The sequence below is a fragment of the Lolium rigidum genome, chromosome 3 (assembly GCF_022539505.1).
Source record: "Lolium rigidum isolate FL_2022 chromosome 3, APGP_CSIRO_Lrig_0.1, whole genome shotgun sequence".
Lineage (NCBI taxonomy): Eukaryota > Viridiplantae > Streptophyta > Magnoliopsida > Poales > Poaceae > Lolium > Lolium rigidum.
Window position 1 is genome coordinate 350939566 of NC_061510.1, and position 23250 is coordinate 350962815.

The following is a 23250-nucleotide window of genomic DNA, read 5'->3' on the forward strand; positions in this document are numbered from 1 at the left end:
TTGTGAACTTGAAGATATTGATGTGGTCATTTAGCTGGCTAATAGAGAAACTATCTCTCCAATTGGTATTGTTCGAGATGTGGAAGTTCTATGAGGTAAGATTAAATATCCCGCTGACTTTGTGGTACTTGGTTCTGCTGCTAGTGAGTATTGTCCTATCATTTTTGGTAGACCTTTTCTAAATACTTGTGGAGCTATTATAGATTGCAAGAAAGAGAAAATTTTGACTAAATTTGCTGGTGAATCTTATGAGTTTAACTTCTCTAAATTTACCAAAACTCCTTATAAAGCTGATTTGCCTAATAATGATTTTAAAATGGAACATTGTGCATCTATTGTTCTTGTTCCTAATAATCCTTTGCAGAGCAACATTTGGAGAATAGCGAGAGTGAAGTTTTCAGGAAAGAAAGAGATGAGCTTGAGGAAATTTTTCTTCGCCAACCTATTCTCAAGCATGATTTACCTAAGTGGAAGATCTGGGTACAACACCACCACCAAAGGAAGATCCTGTCTTTGATTTAAAACCATTGCCTGATAATCTTAAATATGCTCATATTGATGATAAGAAAATATATCTTGTTATTATTAGTTCTAAGCTTACAGAGTTTGAAGAAGAAAGGCTATTGGAAATATTGAAGAAACACCGAGGTGCTATTGGCTACACTCTTGATGATTTGAAGGGGATTTCTCCCTCTATTTGCCAACACGCCATTAATATGGAAGATGATGCGAAGCCTGTTGTTGAACCTCAGCGTCGTCTAATTCCTAAAATGAAGGATGTGGTAAGAAATGAGGTATTAAGACTCCTTGAAGCTGGTATTATATATCCTATTGCTGATAGTAGATGGGTTAGTCCTGTGCATTGTGTTCCTAAGAAAGGAGGAATGATTGTTGTGCCTAATGATAATGATGAGCTCATACCTCAAAGAGTAGTTGTAGGATATAGAATGTGCATTGATTATCGAAAAGTTAATAATGTTACTAAGAAAGATCATTACCCTTTGCCTTTTATTGATCAAATGTTAGAAAGGTTATCTAAAAATACTCATTTTTGCTTTCTTGATGGTTATTCTGGGTTTTCACAAATTGCTCTTAAAACTAAAGATCAAGAGAAAACCACTTTCACTTGTCCCTATGGAACTTATGCTTATAGGCGTATGCCTTTTGGTTTATGTAATGCTCCTGCTACTTTTCAAAGATGCATGTCTCGCTATTTTTCATGGCTTTTGTGAGAGTATTGTAGAGGTATTCATGGATGATTTTTCTGTCTATGGGAATTCTTTTGAAAGTTGCTTGCGAAACCTTGATAAAGTTTTGCAGAGATGTGAAGAAACTAACCTTGTTCTAAATTGGGAGAAATGCCACTTTATGGTTAATGAAGGAATTGTATTGGGACATAAAATTTTTGAGAGAGGTATTGAAGTTGATAGAGCTAAAGTTGAAGCCATTGAGAAGATGCCCTATCCTAGGGATGTTAAAGGTATTCGTAGTGTTCTTGGTCATGCCGGGTTTTATAGGAGATTTATTAAAGACTTCTCTAAGATTTCAAAGCCTCTTACTAATCTTCTTCAAAAAGATGTACCTTTTGTTTTTGATGATGATTGTAAGGAAGCTTTTGAAACTCTAAAGAAAGCCTTAACAACTGCCCCTATAGTTGAACCTCCCGATTGGAACTTACCATTTGAAATTATGTGTGATGCTAGTGATTTTGCTGTAGGCGCTGTTCTTGGACATCGAGTAGATAAAAAACTGAATGTTATTCATTATGCTAGTAAAACTCTTGATGCTGCTCAAAGAAATTATGCTACTACTGAAAAAGAATTGTTAGCCGTAGTCTTTGCTTGTGATAAATTTAGATCTTATATTGTTGATTCAAAAGTTACGATTCATACCGATCATGCCGCAATTAGATACCTGATGACAAAGAAAGATGCTAAGCCAAGGCTTATTAGATGGGTACTTCTTTTGCAAGAATTTGATTTACATATTGTGGATAGGAAAGGTGCCGATAATCCCGTTGCCGATAATCTGTCTAGATTGGAAAATATTGCTTATGATCCCGTTCCCGTTAATGATAGTTTTCCAAATGAACAATTGGCTGTAATAAAGGTGAGCACGCGAGACAATCCTTGGTATGCTCGATTATGCTAACTTTATTGTTTCCAAGTACTTGCCTCCAACCTTTTCAGCTCAAGCAAAGGAGGAAATTCTTTTATGACTTGAGGCATTATTTTTGGGATGACCCACACCTATATAAAGAAGGAGTAGATGGTATTATGCGAAGATGTGTTCCTGAATATGAACAACAAGAGATATTGAGTAAATGTCATGGTAGTGCTTATGGAGGACATCACGCCGGAGATAGAACCGCACAAAAGGTTCTACAATCAGGTTTTTATTGGCCAACTCTCTTCAAAGATGCAAGGAAGTTTATTTTATCTTGTGATGAATGTCAAAGGGTTGGTAATATCTCCAGTACGCAATGAAATGCCTATGAATTATACTCTTGTTATTGAACCGTTTGATTGTTGGGGATTTGACTTCATGGAACCTTTTCCTCTTCGAAGGTAACACTCATATACTTGTTGTCGTTGATTATGTTACTAAATGGGTGGAAGCCATACCTACAAAAAGTGATGATGGTGGGACCTCTTTAAAAATGCTTTTAGATATTATTTTTCCTAGATTTGGAGTACCTAGATATATTATGACTGATGGAGGTTCTCATTTTATTCATGGAGGTTTTAGAAAAACTCTTGCTAAGTATGGTATTAATCATAGAATTGCTTCCGCTTATCACCCTCAAACTAGTGGTCAAGTAGAATTATCAAATAGAGAGATTAAATCTATTTTGGGAAAGACCGTTAATAAATCTAGAAAGAATTGGGCTAGCAAATTGAAGGAAGCACTATGGGCTTATAGAACTGCTTATAAAAATCCTATGGGAATGTCACCTTATAAAATGGTTTATGGAAAAGCTTGTCATTTACCTTTAGAACTAGAGCACAAAGCTTATTGGGCTGTTAGAGAATTAAATAAAGATCCTAAACTAGCCGGTGATAAGAGGTTGCTGCAATTAAGTTCTCTAGATGAATGGAGAAGTGAAGCTTATGAAAATGCTAAACTCTTTAAGGAGAAAGTTAAGAAATGGCATGATAGAAGGATTATCAAAAGAGAGTTTAATATTGGGGATAAAGTCCTATTGTATCGGTCTCGTCTCAGATTTTTTGCAGGGAAATTACTCTCGAAATGGGAAGGACCATATGTTGTTGAGGAGGTGTATCGATCGAGAGCAATTAAAATTAGTTCTCTCCAAGGCAATGCCACTCAAGTGGTGAATGGACAAAGACTCAAGCATTATATCTCAGGTGATTCTTATATTGTTGATGTTGATATTATTCGAGTGGAAGCACCGGAGGCTTTCATCAAAGGTCAAATTGACAGTCCGCCAGAACTCGACTTTGAATAGGTAACAAGACAGGTAATAAAAAGTTCGCGATTTACTTTCCGAACATTGTTTTTGCTGTTTTTGGAAAATATGAAAAATTACGAGATCGAAACGGAGTGGAGGAGACGCACGAGGGCGTGCCCCCATAGGCCGGCGCGGGCCCCAGCCTGGCCGCGCCGCCCTATGAGGACACCGCCTCGTTGTCCCCCTCCGACTCTGGTTCGACCTGGTACTTTCCGTTTGTTGCGAAATTTGTTGCTATATAATCCCCCGGACCCCTGGAGGTCCGTATATCGTTTTCTCGACGTGTTTTGTTTCGAGCTGTTTCTGCCAGGATCTGTCTTTGATCTAGAAGCACCATGGTCTCCAACAACAAAGACAAGGAGCCTATGGAGGAAGATATTCAAGGTTTCAAGCTGAAAGAAGAATTCAAAGAGGAAGTGAAGGAGACGTCATCAATAAAAAGGAAGCGGCAAACTATGAGGAGTAAGCCAATATTGGTGGGATCGGTTAACACTGGACGTTCTTTTTCTCATAACTTGCAGGGACCTTTACCGCCTGCTCTTAGCCTCGACTCCTTCCCTTGTGTGGAAGAGGCACTACGGGTTACCGATGAATTTTGTGATCAATACCGTGCGCTGAGAAGGGAACTGGAGATTCTTCTTGAGGAGAACAACCGACTTCGCAGAATGCTGGAGTATTACTCAATTCCTACCACAAGGCCGCCACCGCCACTTTCAGATAACAATGAATCTCTTCGAGTCTTAGTGCAGAATTGCCAAATTGAGAAGCTGAAGCTGAAGGATATCCTTAAGGATAGCAGGAGCGGACCATCACCATCACCACCAAAGGAGTAATTCATCATCGGTATTGGCATCCCCTTGGTTTGTTCCAAGCTTGGGGTAGTGCCGCGGTATCACATCATCACTACCTTTTACTTTTTACTGTCAAGTAGTGTCATATCGTGAGTAGGGAAGTTATCGTATAAGATGGGTTGCAGTTTGGAAGTATCTCTCCTTTAGTTTGTCTATGTATCCCTTGGTGTGAGTTATCGTTATGAAATATTAATGAGAAGTCTTATCATTTACATATTGCACACCTTATTTTAGTTTGCAATTTCCACTATATGATTGATCTTGATTTTAGTATTGGTACCACTTTGGGAGCATTGAGTAAATCTATTTGGTTTTGGCAAACTTAGCATTGGTCAATAGCAACAACACCTTGAGGTTTAAGTAGAAAAGAGAAATACATATAGTTGTTTCATTGTCTTCCTTTCTTGTTAGCTCATAGCTTATTATTCTGAAGTTAAGATTGTTTGTGCTTACAATAAAGATGCATGGTTGTTTCTATCACATTTATATTCGTTTGTTTCCTCGACTCTTATGCTTGCTAATTAACCTTGCTAGCCAAAGACCTGTACCGAGAGGGAATGCTTCTCGTGCATCCAAACCTGAACCCAAACCTATGCCATTTGTGTCCACCATATCTAACTACCGCATGGTATTTCCTGCCATTCCAAGTAAATACTTCATGTGCTACCTTTAAACAATTCAAAATTTATTACTTCTTATTTGTGTCAATATTTTATAGCTCATGAGGAAGTATGTGGTGTTTTATCTTTCAATCTTGTTGAGCAGCCTCCACTAATGGACTAGTGGCTTCATCCACTTATCCTATAATTTTGCAAAAAGAGCCGGCAACGGGGTTCCCAGCCCCAATTAATCAACTTTCATTAATAATTCTCTTCACATGTTTTGCTCTGATTCATCAGTAAGCAACTTAATTTTGCAATAGACACTCCTCCATGGTATGAGATTGTTCGAAGGCACCCGAGGATTCGGTTAGCAATGGCTTGTGTAAGCAAAGGTTGGGGGGAGTGTCATCCTTAAATAAACTAAAATACATGTGTAAACAAAAGAGAAGAGGGATGATCTACCTTGCTGGTAGAGATAACGTCCTTCATGGGAGCCGCTCTTTGGAGGTCTGGTTTGGCAAGGGGGTTAGAGTACCCGCTACCATTCGTTGACAACAACAAACACCTCTCAAAACTTTACTTTTATTCTCTTTATATGATTTCAAAACCGAAAAAGCTCTAGCACATGATTTAATCCCTGCTTCCCTCTGCGAAGGGCCTGTCTTTTACTTTATGTTGAGTCAGTAAACCTATTTCCCTCCATCTCAAGCAAGCATTTTAGTTGTTGTGATCAAAACTATTATATTGTGATTTGCTTCATCATGTCTTTTATTGTTTAGTACAAGTTTTACCTGAATGAATATAGCTTTGAAAGTCATCAATGATTACTATGGTTGAGTATGCAAGATGAGCCACATAAGTTTTAATATGAGAGCGCTGCTCAATATATAGGTATAATTTGTTAACTGTTTCTCCGACCAAGAACAAAGTTTGCCATCACCAATTATGATTTCTTATGCACCTTTATTTGTGATTACCTTATACTTGTTTCAAGTTGAGTTATATGAGGAAGTTGTTTACTAGAATGTCTTGTGTGAATGAATATGATGCTTCTTGTCCGTATTTGATTTATCGACTCTTCACTCTATAAACATGTGGTGATGTTTACCGAGTTCAGTTTCGCTTGGGGACAAGCGAGGTCTAAGCTTGGGGGGAGTTGATACGTCCAATTTGCATCACTATTTTATATCATAATTTGCTGTTATTCATTGATATATTTCATATTTGGATATAATACTTATGTTATTTCATCTATTTTGCATGTTTCATGATTATTGGGGGATCGCGCACCGGAGCCAGGATTCTGCTGGAAAAAGCACCGTCAGAATGCAATATTTCGGAAGATCAACAATTGACGGGAATTTCACGAAAACTCCTATTTTTCCAGATAACGAAGGGAGCCAGAAGGGGGAGAAGAGGGGACCCGAGGTGGGCCCACCCCATAGGCCGGCGCGGCCCAAGGCCTGGCCGCGCCGCCCTATGAGGAGGGGGGCCCACAGCCCCTCTCGCCTCCTTTTCTTCGCGTACTCCTTCGTCCCGAAAACCTAAGCTCCAGAGGGTACGTCGCGAAGAGTTACAGCCGCCTCTGCGGGGCGGAGAATACCAGAGAGAAAAGAGCTCTCCGGCGGGCAGGAATCCGCCGGGGAAATTCCCTCCCGGAGGGGGAAATCGACGCCATCGTCACCGCCATCGAGCTGGACATCATCTCCATCACCATCACCATCATCTTCATCATCATCACCGCCGTCTCCACCGCTGCACCTCGTCACCGCTGTAGCAATTTGGGTTTGATCTTGATTGTTTGATAGGGGAAACTCTCCCGGTGTTGATTTCTACTTGTTATTGATGCTATTGAGTGAAACCGTTGAACCAAGATTTATGTTCGGATTGTTATTCATTATCATATCACCTCTGATCATGTTCCATATGATGTCTCGTGAGTAGTTCGTTTAGTTCTTGAGGACATGGGTGAAGTCTAAATGTTAGTAGTGAAGTATGGTTGAGTAGTATTCAATGTTATGATATTTAAGTTGTGGTGTTATTCTTCTAGTGGTGTCGTGTGAACGTCGACTACACGACACTCCACCTTTATGGGCCTAGGGGAATGCATCTTGTACTCGTTTGCCAATTGCGGGGTTGCCGGAGTGACAGAAACCTGAGCCCCCGTTGGTATATCGATGCAGGAGGGATCGCAGGATCTTAGAGTTTAAGGCTGTGGTTAGATTTATCTTAATTACTTTCTTGTAGTTGCGGATGCTTGCAAGGGGTATAATCACAAGTATGTATTAGTCCTAGGAAGGGCGGTACATTAGCATAGGTTCACCCACACAACACTTATCAAAACAATGAAGATTAATTAGCCGTATGTAGCGAAAGCACTAGACTAAAATCCCGTGTGTCCTCGAGAACGTTTGGTCATTATAAGTAAACAAACCGGCTTGTCCTTTGTGCTAAAAAGGATTGGGCCACTCGCTGCAATTGTTACTCTCGCACTTTATTTACTCGTACTTTATTCATCTCGTTACATCAAAACCCCCGAATACTTGTCTGTGAGCATTTACAGTGAATCCTTCATCGAAACTGCTTGTCAACACCTTCTGCTCCTCGTTGGGATCGACATTCTTACTTATCGAAGATACTGCGATACACCCCCTATACTAGTGGGTCATCAGACGCCGCCACCGGTTGCTTGCCGGCGACAATCTCCACTGCCCGTCCCCGGCCAGGTGCAGTAGGAAGAGGAGCGGCAGCAGCGCCAGCTTCCTCCTGGGCACGGCGAGCTGCCCGCTTGCGTTCGCGCTCCACCCACCACTGCGGTGAAACGGGGTTGTTGCCCGCGGCGGGGGTGTTGGGGCCGGTCGCTCCCTGGCGCCGGGCACCCTGCTCAGCCAGCGCACGAGCGCGCAGCGCCGCCTCCTGTTGCGGCTGACCCCGGGCCGGACCAGCAGCCTGCCGGTCTTGGTGCCGCCGCTTGTTTCCGGCGCGGCGGCCGCGCGGGATCTGGTTGGGTTTACCGCCACCGCCCCGAGCCTGGTTGGGGACGGCCGCGTTACCGCCGCCGCCTCCACCTTGGTTGCGGTCCATCACCGCCGCCGCTGTCACTTGAGCGAAGGAGCAGGTGATAGCAGAAGGGGGAGGCGAGATGCGAATCGTGCGGGCTCTGAGGGAGTGGCGCCGCACGTCTCCTGATGAGGCAGGGAACCCTAGCGCAATGTTGGTCGAGCCTTTTTCATGTCTCCTGATCTTAAAAAGACATTATATGATGTCCATCCTAACTTTGTTGAATTGTAAAGAACCAAATCCATGAGTTATGTGATTCCACTCTCAACAAGCCTGCATGAAAAAATCATGCAGAATCAAGAAAGAAACATAGGCTCCGGAAGGTATTGATCCTTAGTCATTTAATAAAAAACATGAGTATGTATGTTATTGTTCAGTTTGTTCATCAACCTACAGTATGCCAAGCATTGAATTCGAGTACTCGACCATCTAGCGTAACTCAGCTAAACATAGCATTTCATGAAATTTTCCTGTCCTACGATATGTAGAATATGTTTTTTTATGCCAGTAAATTATGATTTATGGGACATCGTACACGACATGTTATTTATTGGATAGTGCACAAAGTTCTTCATCAATCATACGGAGTACTATAGTCGATATAATATTTCCTAAATTCATGTGCTGCCATTTTCCTCACTGTGACATCCTTTAATAACTATTTTATTTTCGGTTTATTTAATCTGGATGTACTGTTCATATATTTCTCATGGAAACATAGCATACTTGTGTATGTTAGCGTGCTTTCTATTCTACATAACACTAGAACTCTGTTTCTTTTATTATTGTGTTTACAATAAAGTAGATGCCATATGCAGGACAGGGTGTTTCTACACCCAGGTGCATATGCACCCTTTATTTGAAATACATATTAGATATATTTAAAAATGCTAGAAAAATATAAATAAAAATCCCTCGTGTATACCTTGACATGTTACATGCTTACAAGGTTGTTTCAGCAAAAACCGATATGTTACATGTCTTGTGAAAAAAAGATAAATCTTTAGTGCTAAAATAGTCTATTTTTCGAGACATTATTTGTCTTTTTTATATAGGGTATAAAAATTATTGGTTTTATGTGAAACTTTACGTGCACACATAGAACATGTCCCTCTACATGCTAAACTTTTTTCCTAATTTTTTTACAGTTTGGAAATATGTTTTATACATACCGGGTGCATATGCATCTGGGATCAGATTTGGTTTTCCGCCATATGCATGGCATTTCAGAGACCTTGCTATATCATTTTCATGCTCCAGATTAAAAACGACATTTTCATCCACTAGCCTCAGCCAAGGTGCGGCGTGCCGCCGTGCCAGACATTGCTAGTATTTAGAATAGCATACTAAGCTCATCAACATATATTGTTGCTCTGCATGATAAGTGCTCCTCGATGAAGTTAAATTTTGCTTAGACTAGTCACAATGGGAAGTATCATACACTAGTACAGTATCATGTACATGATACTAGTTTATGATACTACCTCCATAATGCATAGTATAATAATATGGTATCATACTTATGCCATATTTAATGTTTTGTAGAATCTCAATGCAAATGTGTGTACATGATGTATTTGTTATGAAGTTTTCTAGGTTTATTTGTCATGATACAATATCATATTATGATACTACCCCCGTTTCAAGGAATAAGGTGCACGCGTATTCCAAGACAAACTTTAACCATAAAAATTGAGCAACAAAATGTTGATTATATTATATGTAATTAGTACCGTTGGATTCGTATTGAAAATAACCATTCAATGGTACTAATTTCATACAAACAATTTTGATATATTTGAAGTAATTCTTGGTCAAACAAAAAGCTCGTAAAACGAGGGCGCCTTATTCCTTGAAACGGAGGTAGTACTATTCTCATCTCTCACCTCATTAATTGATGTGACATATCAGATTTTTGCTAACATGGCATGTATGATATTACCTCTGATTAAAGGAATAAGGCACCCTCGTTTTACGTGCTTTTCGTTTGACTAAGAATTACTTCAAATATATAAAAATTGTTTGTATGAAATTAACATCATTAGAAAGTGTTTTTCAATACGAATCCAATGATACTAATTACATATAATATAACCAAGTTTTAGTTGCTCAATTTTTATGGTCAAAGTTCGCATTGAAATACGTGTGCGCCTTATTAGTTATTTATTGTGATGAAGGTAGTACTACTTATGATACTTTCATTGGGACTAGTCTTGTAGTAAATTGACAATGATGTGTTATGCATTCTTTGTGCTCCTATCGGCCAGCTGAAACAACGACATACGATAGGACATGGTGGACACTGACCGACCATTGGAGCAGTACCCAGACTAGCTGAATTATTACAGTGAAAACAATTAAGTTAATTGGACTAGAGCAAATCTTCAGGGCATGATACGCAACACGCAGTCACCGGCAACTAAAATTAATACTCCCTCTAATTCATAATAATTGCGGTTTTGCTATGTCTCAGTCAACTGAGATTTTCTTAAGTCTAAGTCACTTACAAAATTGTGCTTTGAGTTGCACTTTCCTGTTAAAAAAGTACAATTGCACTTTTCTGACAGAAATACTCCCTCGGTTCTCTTTTAGTCTACATTCTAGGAAAAAAACAGACAAATTAGTAGTGCATTTATTAGTACTACTTAAATTGGTAAACAACCAATTCAAGCTACATTGAAAATAGTGACATCCAATAGATAAAGGAGGATCACTTTGTTTTCCGTATTCTTAGGAATGTAGAGTATTTCAGAACAAATTTTAGGCATAGAATGCAGAGTATTTCAAAACGAAGGGAGTATGCAACTGAACCGAATTGCACAGTCAACTGAGACATAGACACACCCTAATAATTATCAGAGCATTACTTGGAGACAGTATTACTTAGGCAGCGGTTTTTGTGGTTTACTTGGTCCTCACGTACTTAATATTGGAATGGAGAGATTACCACCTACAACATTTCCCCAAAAAGATGACTTGATCTTATTGATTTATTAGAGAAAATACAATACAATTAATGGGATATTTTTTCATATGATATCTATACTATTATATCGAGTTGGGAGTTTATCACTCAACGATGTTTCATGGTCATCATTGGAAGTATCATGTCCGGCCAATCTAATCTCATGATCTCCATTTCGCCCGATCTAATTTCATAGCAAGTCAATATTCATAGAACTAACGGCCGTTTGTCAAATTTGGCTTAATTTTTTTAAAAAATATTAATTTTTTAATCTCTCACATAGATCATTTTAACTCTAACTACAGTTAATCTTAGATCAAATTATGGTCAAACTTCCCAATTAGTCACTCATCCTCGCACTACTCTAACACTAGCACACTTAACTTCTCCATTCCTTCCGGTTGAGCTTACATGAAAGAAACCAAACCTTGTTGATAATACTACCGTATCAATCATATTAACTCTTTATTATTTTGAATCCAAACAATTATTTGAGTAAAAAACAATGAATAAGCTAAGTAATAGTAAATCTTGAAACAAAAAATAAAATAAAATAAATTTTTAATTATATTTTAGCTCGAAAACTAAAAGCTGAAAAACTCAGGTTTCCATTTTGAATTTGACGTATCCAAAATATGTCTAAACCAGAAAACCAGTTTTACCGATACATGATGCAATTTTGCCAAAAATGACAAAATTCATTTTTGTTAATTTTTATTAAAACTATGTAACATAACACATGGACATGTCGAAATAAAATGCTGCATAGGGCCTACCCCTAACGTCGTTTGCTCGCCGTCACGGCAGAGGCCCCGTGCTGATGTGGTTGTCGGCACACACTTTTCTATGCCAACGTCTTTGCTGGGCCTTCTTCACAGGCTGCCTTATTCGGGGATATGCCGACGACCTCGATAAAAAGCCATCGACACGTGTTTTGGCAGTCATCACCTTAACGTTTTCCTGTAGTGAAGGCAAATTGCAATGCAGGAAGATATGGGCTCTTTGCAAATCGAGGGATCAGTGGCTTTGTAAGTATGAATAGGTTCTCGTATATATTATCCGTGCCTATTAAGTTGGAAGGAAATGCGGCTGACTTTTTGTTGTTGTTGAAGGAATCAGACTTGTGTGTGTAACCTTCCTTGTGGCAATTTTGCTTTGTTTCAATGGCCCGTGCAAGTCCCTTGTTCCTGCAAAAACTCGTTTGGAGTTCGGTAAAATACGCTATCTGTTTCCTTATTTTTTTAGATCAACTCTATTTCCTTTTTTTGCCATGGCACTTGGAGGCAGATGCCACTGAACCACATGCTTGTAAGTATTAGAAGTACCATTCGTGAGTTTCATGGAGAATGTGCAACTTTCTTTGATATCTTGAACCACAAAGCTGTGGGTGAGGATGTTCAGGTTATAAGCAAGACGATGTTGAAGGACAAAAACTTGGACATAGGCAAGGAAAAAACTTCTCATACTGAAGGATGAAAAGTTGGACGTACCATAATCCAACTGTACATGATTTGAAGAGACATGCACACATTACATACCCACGACACATTTGACCAGACTCCACAAATGACAGATATCGAAATTGGGGTCGGAAGATACGTATTCCACGATTCCACTAACGCCCGTTTCCGGAAGAAGCTCGCACGCACGCTCCCGCGAGCTGGAGCAGTGCGTAGCCATCAGCAGTCCGAGAAGATAACAGATGACGAAGGCTAAGAGACGCGCGAAAATACCACCGAAAACGAAGCCAGCGACGCCGCTTGCGAAGCGAAACATGAAACCCACGGCTGGGATCAAGAAACCTGGGAGAAAACCACCGAACACGAAGCGGAAAAGGAAACACAGGACCCGGATCAGGAATGCGGGGAGACCGCCGAACATGAAACAGGCGGTGCCGCCGCCGAAGGTGCGGAGAAGGTAGAAGTAGAGCTTGGGGACGGCCTCGAACGCCGCCCGCGAGATTACATTCATCATCGCCACCGGCCAGAAGAAGTAGGCCAGAGCAACCGCCAGGATAACGGCCAGAATCATCAGGTCACTTGGGGACGAGGATGACGTCCCTGGACCTGGAGTCGGTGGCCGGAGGCCGAGAGCTCGTATAGATGGGCAGAGAACGAGGTGCGGAGAGTGGCACATTGAGCGTCAGACTGGTGGGTTATTAATACGGCACTACAGGGCAGGCCTCCGGCGGAGTCTGCGTGCGCGCCGCCTCTCGGCTGGCGGCGAATGTGCATTGGCTACATGCGATGGAAAGTACCGAGGCAGGAGTTAACTTTTCCCGCGGCATCCGAGACGCCATTGTCAAAGAGAGCTTCATGATGACTCGCTGTGACAGTGCATCCTTTAATTGGTTCATGCTACTACTCCGGCGGCGAATGTGCATTGGCTGCATGAGCTGGAAAGTACAGTACCGAGGAAAGTGTGGGTAGTTACTTTACGAGCGCTCTATCTTTACCAAGGACGTCGCCGGAGCTGAACTAATTCCCGCCGGGCGAACTCGCGCTGCTGAGGGACCAGCCGTTGCCGTCACCGACGTAGATGGTTGCACTGGCAACGCCTACGCCGCAGCCGGCAATACAGTAGCACATCCACGGCGCCTTGACCTGCGCTGCCTCCTCCCCGAGCTAGCCACCGGAGCACTTCCACGGTTTCACCTATTGGGTTGCTATTGGAGTGGGCAACGCAGCACGGTTGATACTGGCTTGAAGGGGAGTTTTGTCTTCTGGACGCAATGGGTTTCGATCCTTTGGAAGAAGCTCCAGCGCAAGAGACAGAGTAGGGGGAGATGATGTGAGCCATCTTGCAAGCTGCTATGGCCGGCACAGTGGGCCATCTTACAAGATGGCAAGCTGCTGTGGCCGGGACTGAGGCCCCTAGTACTTTCCGGCTCATGGAGTAGATTCAGAAGAGGAAAGTTCTGGGTCTGGATGTTATAATGTAATCACACAATCCAATGGGGATTTTTGTACAAATTAACCCAATGGGCAGTGAGCCAGTGATTGGATTGGAAAGAGCCTGGCATTCTGGAATGAAGGAAAATTGTTGTCGTGAGGGATTCAAGCCAATATTGGCAGCTGTAAGGAAGTGGACCCTCAAGCCTTGATAAATACAACTATGAGACAGTATAGTTATGTCATCAAAATTTAGAGAATAGAGGAACAATGCGAGACAACGAACAAACTTCCAAAAATCATTAAGGGCTCCTTTAATTCATAGAAATTGCATAGAAATAGTGTAGGATTTGAATCTATAGGAAAATTTCCTACACATATCGTTTGATTTATAGGAACATATCCTATAGGAACTAATTCTATAGAAATCTTGTAGTGTAAATCCTATAGGAAAACCATGAGGTCACACCTTATGCAAAATTTCGTTGCTACAATCAAACACACTTCATTTTTCCATAGAATTCAATTAGCCATGACATTCCGATCCTACATATACTTTTCCTATTCCTATGATTTTCCTAGCATATGAATCAAAGGAGCTCTAAAAGGGTGCCGACTGAATTCAAACTAGTTTTTGCGGACCTTGAAGGGTTGCCACGGCAATTTAATCACACCATACCACTTGTGCCGTGAGCGAAACCAGAGAACCAGTGACTGTATCGATTCAGCTCGACATAGAAAGACGATATCGAGAAACAGGCTGCAAAGATGATGAAACAAGGGATAATTTGCCCAAACTATAGCCCTTTCGCGTGTCTGTGTTGTTGGTGATCAAAAAAGACTTCACATGGCGTTTCTGCATAGAGTACCACCATCTCAACTACATCATGGTCAACAACATGTAGCCGAAGTGGTTTACTTGCTTGGATTTGCACATGAGATACCACCAAATTTGGATGCAGCCAGGAAATGACAAGAATCCGGCTTTAAAATGAACAATGGGCATTTTGAGTTCACGGTGATGTCGTTCGGCTTGACCGGAGCACCACCAACATTCTTGAATACAATGAACATGATTTTGGCCTCACTGTTGCGAAAGGAGGTGCTTGTGTTCATTGACAATATTTTGGTTTACAGCTAGACACTGGAGAAGCATCTCATCATCATCTTATGACAAGTGCTCGTTGCTTGATCAACATCCGTTGAAGGTTGAGAAGAGTAAATGCACGTTCAGAAAACAACAGCTGTTTTAAGTGGGTCATGTTATCAGCATGGAAAGGCATGGCTACAGACCTAAAGAACATTTCAGCAGTTCGACGATGGACAAATACCATGTACCATAAAGGAAGTAAGGGATATTTGGGCATACCGGGCTGCTACCGCATGTTCGTAAAATATTTTGGCAAATCAGTGGGCCCTTGACTGGACTTCCGAAGAAGCATCTAGGTCGAGATATGGCGGGTCTAGTGACGACGCCAGCCCATTAGCCGCTTGGACGGTTGGATCGTATGGTTTGCTAACTGCTTATTATAGGTAAATGGTTCATTATTAGGGTACCCTCTACTCTCTTTAGAGCAATTCCAATAGTATAGCCAACTGCTGGCTATAACAAGATGCCATATCATTTGTAGTCATTATATAGCTAACATGTATAAGAGCAAGTACAATAGAGTCCAGTCAGCTGACTATAAGACATTAAATAATATATTTTAAATGAGTTGGAGGAGAGAGAAGAGGAGAGAGAAGGGAGGTGGGCTACTATGCAATAGCCAGCTCTTGCACCTGCTTCTAGGCACTTTGTGAGTGTGAAAGGTGGGCCATATATTAGTAAAGTACTTCATTCTTATAGCCAACTATTGTACATGTTAACTATATGATGACTACAAATGATATGGCATCTTGTTATAGCCAGCAGTTGGCTATACTATTGGAATTGCTCTAATAGTTGGCTATAAGAATGAAACACTTTACTAACATATGACCCACCTTTCACTCTCACAAAGTGCCTAGGAGCACGTGCAAGAGCTGACTATTGCATAGTAGCCCACCTCCCTTCTCTCTCCTCTTCTCTCTCCTCAAACTCATCTAAAATATATTATTTAATGCTTTATAGTCAGCTGACTGGACTCTATTGTACTTGCTCTTAGTCTAAAAAATAAAGTAACTTGATGCTATCATGGATAAAAGTTACTAGTAATCTATTTTGTTGAATCTAATTAATTTTTGGATTAAAGTGGATGGAGGGTATCCCAACGATAGACCATTTGCAAGTATCAGCGATCGTGAAGTAGATGGCACGAATGAGATGTATCTGAACTCTCTGAACCTTATCTCTCCCAAGCTTCCCTGTGTATCTCTGAACCCCAAATTCGGATACAGACAATTGAACCGAGATCCCCATCGAGTGGCAGAGAGTTGGGCCTCACGGTATATGGCTTTCATTATACGGAGTTCTTCTCTCACCTCCACAGAACTAACAAACACGCTAGCCGAAGCTGAGACGCGGCAACATTGAACATGCACACCGTTTTAAATACAGTTACTCGAAGGAAACAAAGTTACAGTAAGCACGCCGGCTGGCCGGACGCCGACGGATGATGGATCAGGCCGCGGTGACGGCCATCTTCATGCCGGCGGCGCAGTGGCCTGGGACGCCGCAGATGAAGAAGCTGGTGCCGCGGGTGAGCGTGACGTTATCGTTGCCGGAGCTGTACCTCACGGCGCCGCCCGGCGCGCTGCACGAGTTGTGCCCCGCCGCGTCCACCGCCACCACGTTGTGCACACCCGGCGCGTACTTAAACACTGCACGTAGAACACGCAGTACGTCACAAGTAGATTAACAGAACAGAATAGCGGAGCCAGAGCCCAGGGTACGTTTCCCTTTGGGACAATCAAATACCATGCATGCGATAATTCCCGCGGCCTGAGCACTCACCTAGCATGTCGCCGGCAAGGAAGCGCTTGCCGTTGGACCAGCTGCCGGAACCGAAGGTCCATCCGCCGCTGTCGCCGACCATGTACGCCTTCGATTCGGCGAGCTCGCCGTGGAGGAGCCCGCAGAGGAGGACCAACGCCAGCACCACGGTAGTGTCCCTTCCATGAGCCATCGATCGGAGCTTAATCTACTGATGACGCTAAACCACCACCCACTTATGGTAAGCTAATTAGCACGCGCAGCGGCACAGCGAGAGACTGAAGGCGAGCGAGAGCTACCGGCTCGAGTGCTTGCAGTAGCGCACAGTACCGGGTAGCTGGCACCTCCTTTTATAGGCACACGAAGCTAATGCTATTGCTAGCTAGCTACATCCGTATTTAACGTGAATATATGCTACTTCCTCTATTTTTATTCAGTTCACGTTTTATCATTACTAGGGAAAAGCTTTTTTGTAGCGCACCTTTTTGGACTTCTTCTGTGGCGCACCACGTTTTTAATTTTTCAAAAAATGGCGGCCAGATCTAGATCTAGATCTAGATCCGGGGCCGCGGAAATTTCGCTGTTTTTTTTGGAATTTTGCCGGAAGGTGAGTAGTTCGGTGGGTTGGTGGGGTGGGGTGGAGGAGGAGGAGGCCGGCCGAAGGAGGAGGAGGTGGTCGCCACCGGAGGAGGAAGCCGTAGGAGGAGGATGGAGAAGAAGGGAGGAGAAGTGGAGAAGGAGGAGAAGTAGAGGAGGAGAAGAGGAGGAGGAGAATGACGCCTCTGAAATTCAAAATTGGGGCTAACAATTCTGTGGCGCATGTCCATATGGTGTGCCACATAATTTTTTCCAATTTTTTTTATTTTTGCAGGAAAATATCTTGACTTTGTCGTATCTTTTTACTCTTTTCGAATTTCGAAATTCTAAAAATTAGCTAACCGGGTAAACCCAGGTGAATTCGGATGTAGAATTTTCTCCCGGTCATTTTGTTATATTATACGGATTTTTTCAAGTTCGTATGCAACCAGAAATCCAGTTTGATGATTTTGCAATGTAATTTTACAAAAAAGTCCAAATTTATATTTGTTAATTCTCAGTGGTACTAGATGACATAATATACGGACACCTCGAAGGATTTTATTTTTTGAATTTTCTATCAATTTCTTTTGTATTTTACAGTGCTAAAAAGGCGATCCACGGGGGGGGGGTGAGTTGCATGGAGAGCAAGAAAACCACGCACTTTCTGTGGCGCATATGCACCAGAAAATTGTGGCCTTGTACTTTTAAGTGTGCCCAGCACAAGAAATTCTGTGGCGCATATTGAGTACAAGCAACTGCGTACCCCTTTGCCCTATCTGAGAGCTCTCCACGATAGCCGAGTAGCGCGCGAGGGTTGGGCGTTCTGCCTTGTTTCATCTCTACCCATTGGACCACGTGGCGGCGCCGGGAAAAAAGATTGCAGGGAGTGGAAAAGAGGTCGCGCCCGAGCGAGAGAAACCCTATCCACGTTTCCTCCCTGCCGCCGCCGCTTCTCTCTTCCCCGGCGCCTCTCCCCCTCTCTCTCTCCGTCTCGTCCTCCACCACTCGTTCACAAGGCAGCGGCGTCCATGGTGCGGGCAAGCAGGTGGAAGAAGACATGGTCCAACTCCGCGGCTCGCCGGCCGGAGCGGCGTGACCCGTGCGATGGCGGCGGAGGCGGTGCTTCTCATGTGGTGCCGGGACCACGGCGGATTGGCGGATGGCCTCGTCTACAAGCACAAGGTGAGAAATATGAATTTGAAAGATCAATCGCGTGGTCGTCGTCTTACTCGTTGCTTTCTATCTCCGCGATGACGAGTGGCGAGATCCGCCGACCTGTGAGGACGAGTTGAGGCGGACGCAGCTTTTCGATCCGGGCGACCTCCGGGGAGAGGGGCCGTTGACTCGCAGGTTGAGGTGTGACGAGTTTTAAACCCTTGGCTCTCAGATTCCCAAGTTTGTTCATGCGGAGCATATTTGTGTTTGGATTTGTGTGCTCTGGTTGCAGCTGTACTCGTGGAATTTTCCCATCCGGGATTCTCATAGACATATCTGAGCTAGGATTTTTCTCTCTCGTAGTTTAGGATCAAATGTGCAGGTTTCTTTGCCCTTGACTATTTGTACGGAAGTGTTTGGTGATTTATTTGCCAAATTGATTCTGGGCATACTGCAGATATGTTTAGTCTAAAGGAAAAAAAGGAGAAGTTGCAAGAGAAATCCAACGTGGGTAAGTGTAGGTTGATTAAAGGAACTTACACTCGGCATATGGCATTGATAGTGTGAACATTAGAGAAATATTCGGATGAGACTTGTGTCCTATTGATGCACTGAGCTGCAGCTACAGGATTGTTTGAATTAGACTTTCATTGATCTGAACCCACGTTAAATAGCATCACTCACATCTAATAAAGAAAGCTCTCCTTTGATTATTAGATGCACCTGAGCTGCACCGAGCTGCAGATACAGGCCTATTTTCTTGTATGACGTATCGCATTTTCCAGAAACCTACTCATTGTTGCTCTTGTTCTAGATTATTTTTTGTACTGCATGTTATTTATTAATATCACGCTGGAAATCTGCTAAGAGGTGTGTACTAACAACATTTCTCTCCTTTCTGTTTTAGTATTGATACTCGAAACATGGCTTTGGTGGTCTTGAGTAAACAATGGGAACAATTGTGGATGATTTGATGGCATGGTGGGTGTGAGATGGATTGCCGAGTTGGATCCGGAGGTACAGGTCGTTGGAGAGGAGTCCTAGGGAGACTGAGATCTCCAATCTGATGTTGTCGTGCTTGAAATAAGAATACATGGAGTTTCAATTTCTAAGAATCGAGTACGACAACCAGGTTCTGTTCCATGCCTACATATTTGTGTTTTGTTGTTTTGAATGGAGTGGATGTCCTTTCCTCGTGTGTTAGAGTTTTTTTTAATACTCACTCGTCCGTGGTAGAAACTTTATGGTTGAGAGTTCCCGACTTCAGGTATTATTTTCAGATTTTGGAAAGCAACCTTCGAGCTTCTAAACCAATGATCGATTTCGCAATATTTAGATTGCTGCTTCCTAGAATACCATGTGCTCCATGAAGGTAAGAAGAGCTCATCTCGGATCATCGCGGCTCGGAGATTGTAGGCCATGATAGGTGATTTTTCTTGCACTCTATGTGGCTATTTTATTCTGTTCTTTTATTAGCATAAATTACACCACATAATTCCAGCTTGTTGCTAGGGGTGGCGTACTTCAGCTGGTGTGGTAGCAGCAAGATCTTGCTAATGAGGAGGGGAACAAACTTCTCACCCAATTTGGCAATTTGAGGTCCAACAAACGTGAATTACATCAGTTTTTTTATCCAGCATTCTTGGTTCAAAATATTTGTGTACTCAATTTAAACTTAAATCCAGGCTGATGCATCCCACCTCTTTTGGCAACAAAATATGTTTGTAATGTACTTCTCTTTTCCTACCAATGAATCTGGATTATTGTATGGAACCTGATGTATATGACTTGTGCTTAAAGAAAAAAGCTCCAAGCTCCTCGACAGGTAGCTCTGGTTTTTTGTTGTCAAATTTGAATTTGCTAGCTCTATTTTAGTATTGACTGGGATGTTCAATTTGCGTATGAAGGTGGTGAGCGATGCCGATAGTGCCAAACTTGGTTTGAAACTACAGGGGAAAACAAACAACTCAAAAGATAAGAGGTAAATTTTTTTCCGGCTATTCCACGGTGTTATTGAACTTTATGGTCGAATTAAATGATAATTACATTAATATTTTGTGGCACGGACAATCTTGTGTGCACTCCATTATAGATCGAGGTTCCTCTCTCACATGCACACATACATAAGCATGCTTATAATCCTTGTTTTTACTGTACATGTCAAGTCCCTTTAAAATGAAAATGCTACTTGAGTCAAGGGAGGTTGCTTAATTTCACATCTACCGCATCGTTTGTCACAGCAATTGTAAGATCCTTAAAACTAAAAGTCGGACATCATTTGACATGCTTCAAATGGTTTATGTTACTACTTCTTAGAAATTGAAACTCCATATATTCTTATTTGGTTTAGGAAGTTGAATAGGATATTTTTTGAGACCTTCCGTGTTGTTTTCTTGCATTATATATTATCTCATGTAACTCGTTCTAACAGTACCCTCCTTTGCATGTTTCAGTTCATTCCACCATCTTGGAAATGATAAAGCCATTGCATTGCTGAAGCGTAAGAGTAGATATATATGGGAGTTGCATGCATTGACATTCCGAAATCCAAATGGGTTGAAACAGGTTTAAAAATGCAGGTAGTTTATGAGATTACATCATGACCTGTTACTAATCAGTTCATGTGCTAACTTGTGTATTGTGAATCTTATGTGCTCAAAGTACTTCAGAATTTCATGTTTTATGTCATATAATTTGGTCTTATTTCTCCTTCAAATGTAGGTTACCGAGCTTGACATTAAACCATTTGTGAACTGTTTTCCTCTCAATTGGACTACAGGTTAGCCCTAATATCTTCCACACGACAATAGCTTGTTGTTATATGTGTAGCGCTGCCTCTCCCTTTGTATAAACCAATGCCTATGCTTAAAATATTGCGGTGGTGATGAAAATTGAAAATTATTATTTTTTCAATCTCTTTCCCTCGACAAATTCAGTTACAAAGACCATTTTATAAAAATAAACAGCGACCAGAAATAGAGTTCATGGTGTTATGTGCTGCTTATGTTTTCTCGTCACCTATTACATCGAATACTTAACTCCATTATTTTCAGGGGTTGCAACTAGCCATAGAAACAGGGGATTTTCTTGAATTCAGCCATGTTGATTCTACTTACAAGATAAGCAGGTTTGAGTACTGGATATTATGTTGTGCGGACGTGATGTATTAAATTATCGAGCTGCTCAACTGAGCTTGAACCCAAAGATTACATCCAGCCAGGTAAAGTACCAAACTCCCTTACGGCTTGTATTTTACCGCCTACTCGCTTAGTTCATCCACTAACTGATGTATATGTATATTATGCATTCAGGTGACCTTTCTATTACTACTAGAGTAGGTATCTAATTATGCACTGGGCATACATATGGGGTTACACACTTTCTTATGCAAGATGGATCTTGGTCTCTGGTTGTTGTCATGTTACTAATGACCCTTCGATGGACATGCAATATGCTTTTCAGATCAATCAAGCTTAGACTTTTTTATAGCTTACTAATGATCCTTTGATGGACATGCAGATCTAAATATTTTCAACATTGAATATTGGTCCGCACATCATAGATATGGGTATTCAAGAATAAGCTGGGAAAAACATGTTAGAGAATTAGAAGAACTTCCATATGATGACCTCGGCAGTCGCAGATTCTGCGTAAAGTATAAACTATGAACACCTGACTTGGTGATTTATGTTAGATTGCTACAAGTTATAGTTACTGAAAGGATGTATGACTGGTGAAAAGGATGTTTTATAAGCCTTGTAACCATTTCTTTGTACATTACCAAGAATGGATCATGACTTCAATTAAAGTCTTAATGCCGCTTTTGCAGTTATTGTAATATGTTCCATATTTAGATTTGAAGGATCTTGGGTAGATGCCATTTTTGCATGATGGGACTTCTCGTGAGATGGGTGAATAGTTTCACCGAGCCTCAGTACGTTATAATTAACATGTAACACTGCACTTTTTAGAACTTGGGCCTGGATTAGGACGTAATTGAGCCGCACCTGACCGGTTAGGAGGCGCCCCATGGGGCGCCCCAACCACTAGTGCCAATAAATGCCACAGAAGTTCAAATTGCTGTGGCGCATGTGGGCAGATGCGCCACAGAATTCTCTCCACCCATCTGCAGTACTGGATCCCCCGTGGGCCCCATGGAGATTCTGTGGTGCATCCGTTCACATGCACCACAGAAAGCCATAATTGTGTGGCGCACCAGTATATATTACATGCGCCAAACAAATTTAAAATTTTTGTGGAGCATATTTTTATATGCGTCACAGAAATATTTTTGTGGAGCACACACTTTTAGGTGCGCCACATAATACATTTCTACCTATAATGTTTTTCCTAGTAGTGTATGTTTAGTTAAATTTAAATTTTGCAAAGGCTGATCAAAATTATAAGAATAATATCAATATTTATAATAATACTGATATTTTCTTAATTGAATCAAAGTCTACAAAATTTGATTTTAACTAAATCCAAAACGCGAATTAATTGTAAACGGAGATAGTAACATGCATGCCACTTATTCAAGAAAAGATGATATGATGAGTAATTAAAGAGGAGAGACAAGATCCGTCTCTTTTAGAAAACATTTGCACACACATAGAGTAGTATTTAAGACTGCTTATAGTGGGAATAACTTAGTAACATCACATATTTCAAGGTGTTTTGGTGACATGGTATAACAATAAATGAAGGAAAAGAGGGAAGTGGTAACTAACTATGTTACCATAACATCACACACCACAAGTC

The 23250-nt window shown here is 41.6% G+C and overlaps 1 protein-coding gene across 1 annotated transcript; it reads right to left on the minus strand.

The window, feature by feature from the left end:
• Nucleotides 1-16116: 16116 nt before the first annotated feature.
• On the minus strand, nt 16117-17091 carry LOC124700291 (basic blue protein-like). Its single transcript, XM_047232443.1, has 2 exons — nt 16777-17091; nt 16117-16643 (listed from the first exon to the last, which is right to left on the minus strand). The coding sequence occupies exons 1-2, from the start codon at nt 16946-16948 to the stop codon at nt 16444-16446; spliced, it is 372 nt and encodes a 123-aa protein (XP_047088399.1). The 5' UTR covers nt 16949-17091; the 3' UTR covers nt 16117-16443.
• Nucleotides 17092-23250: the final 6159 nt, after the last annotated feature.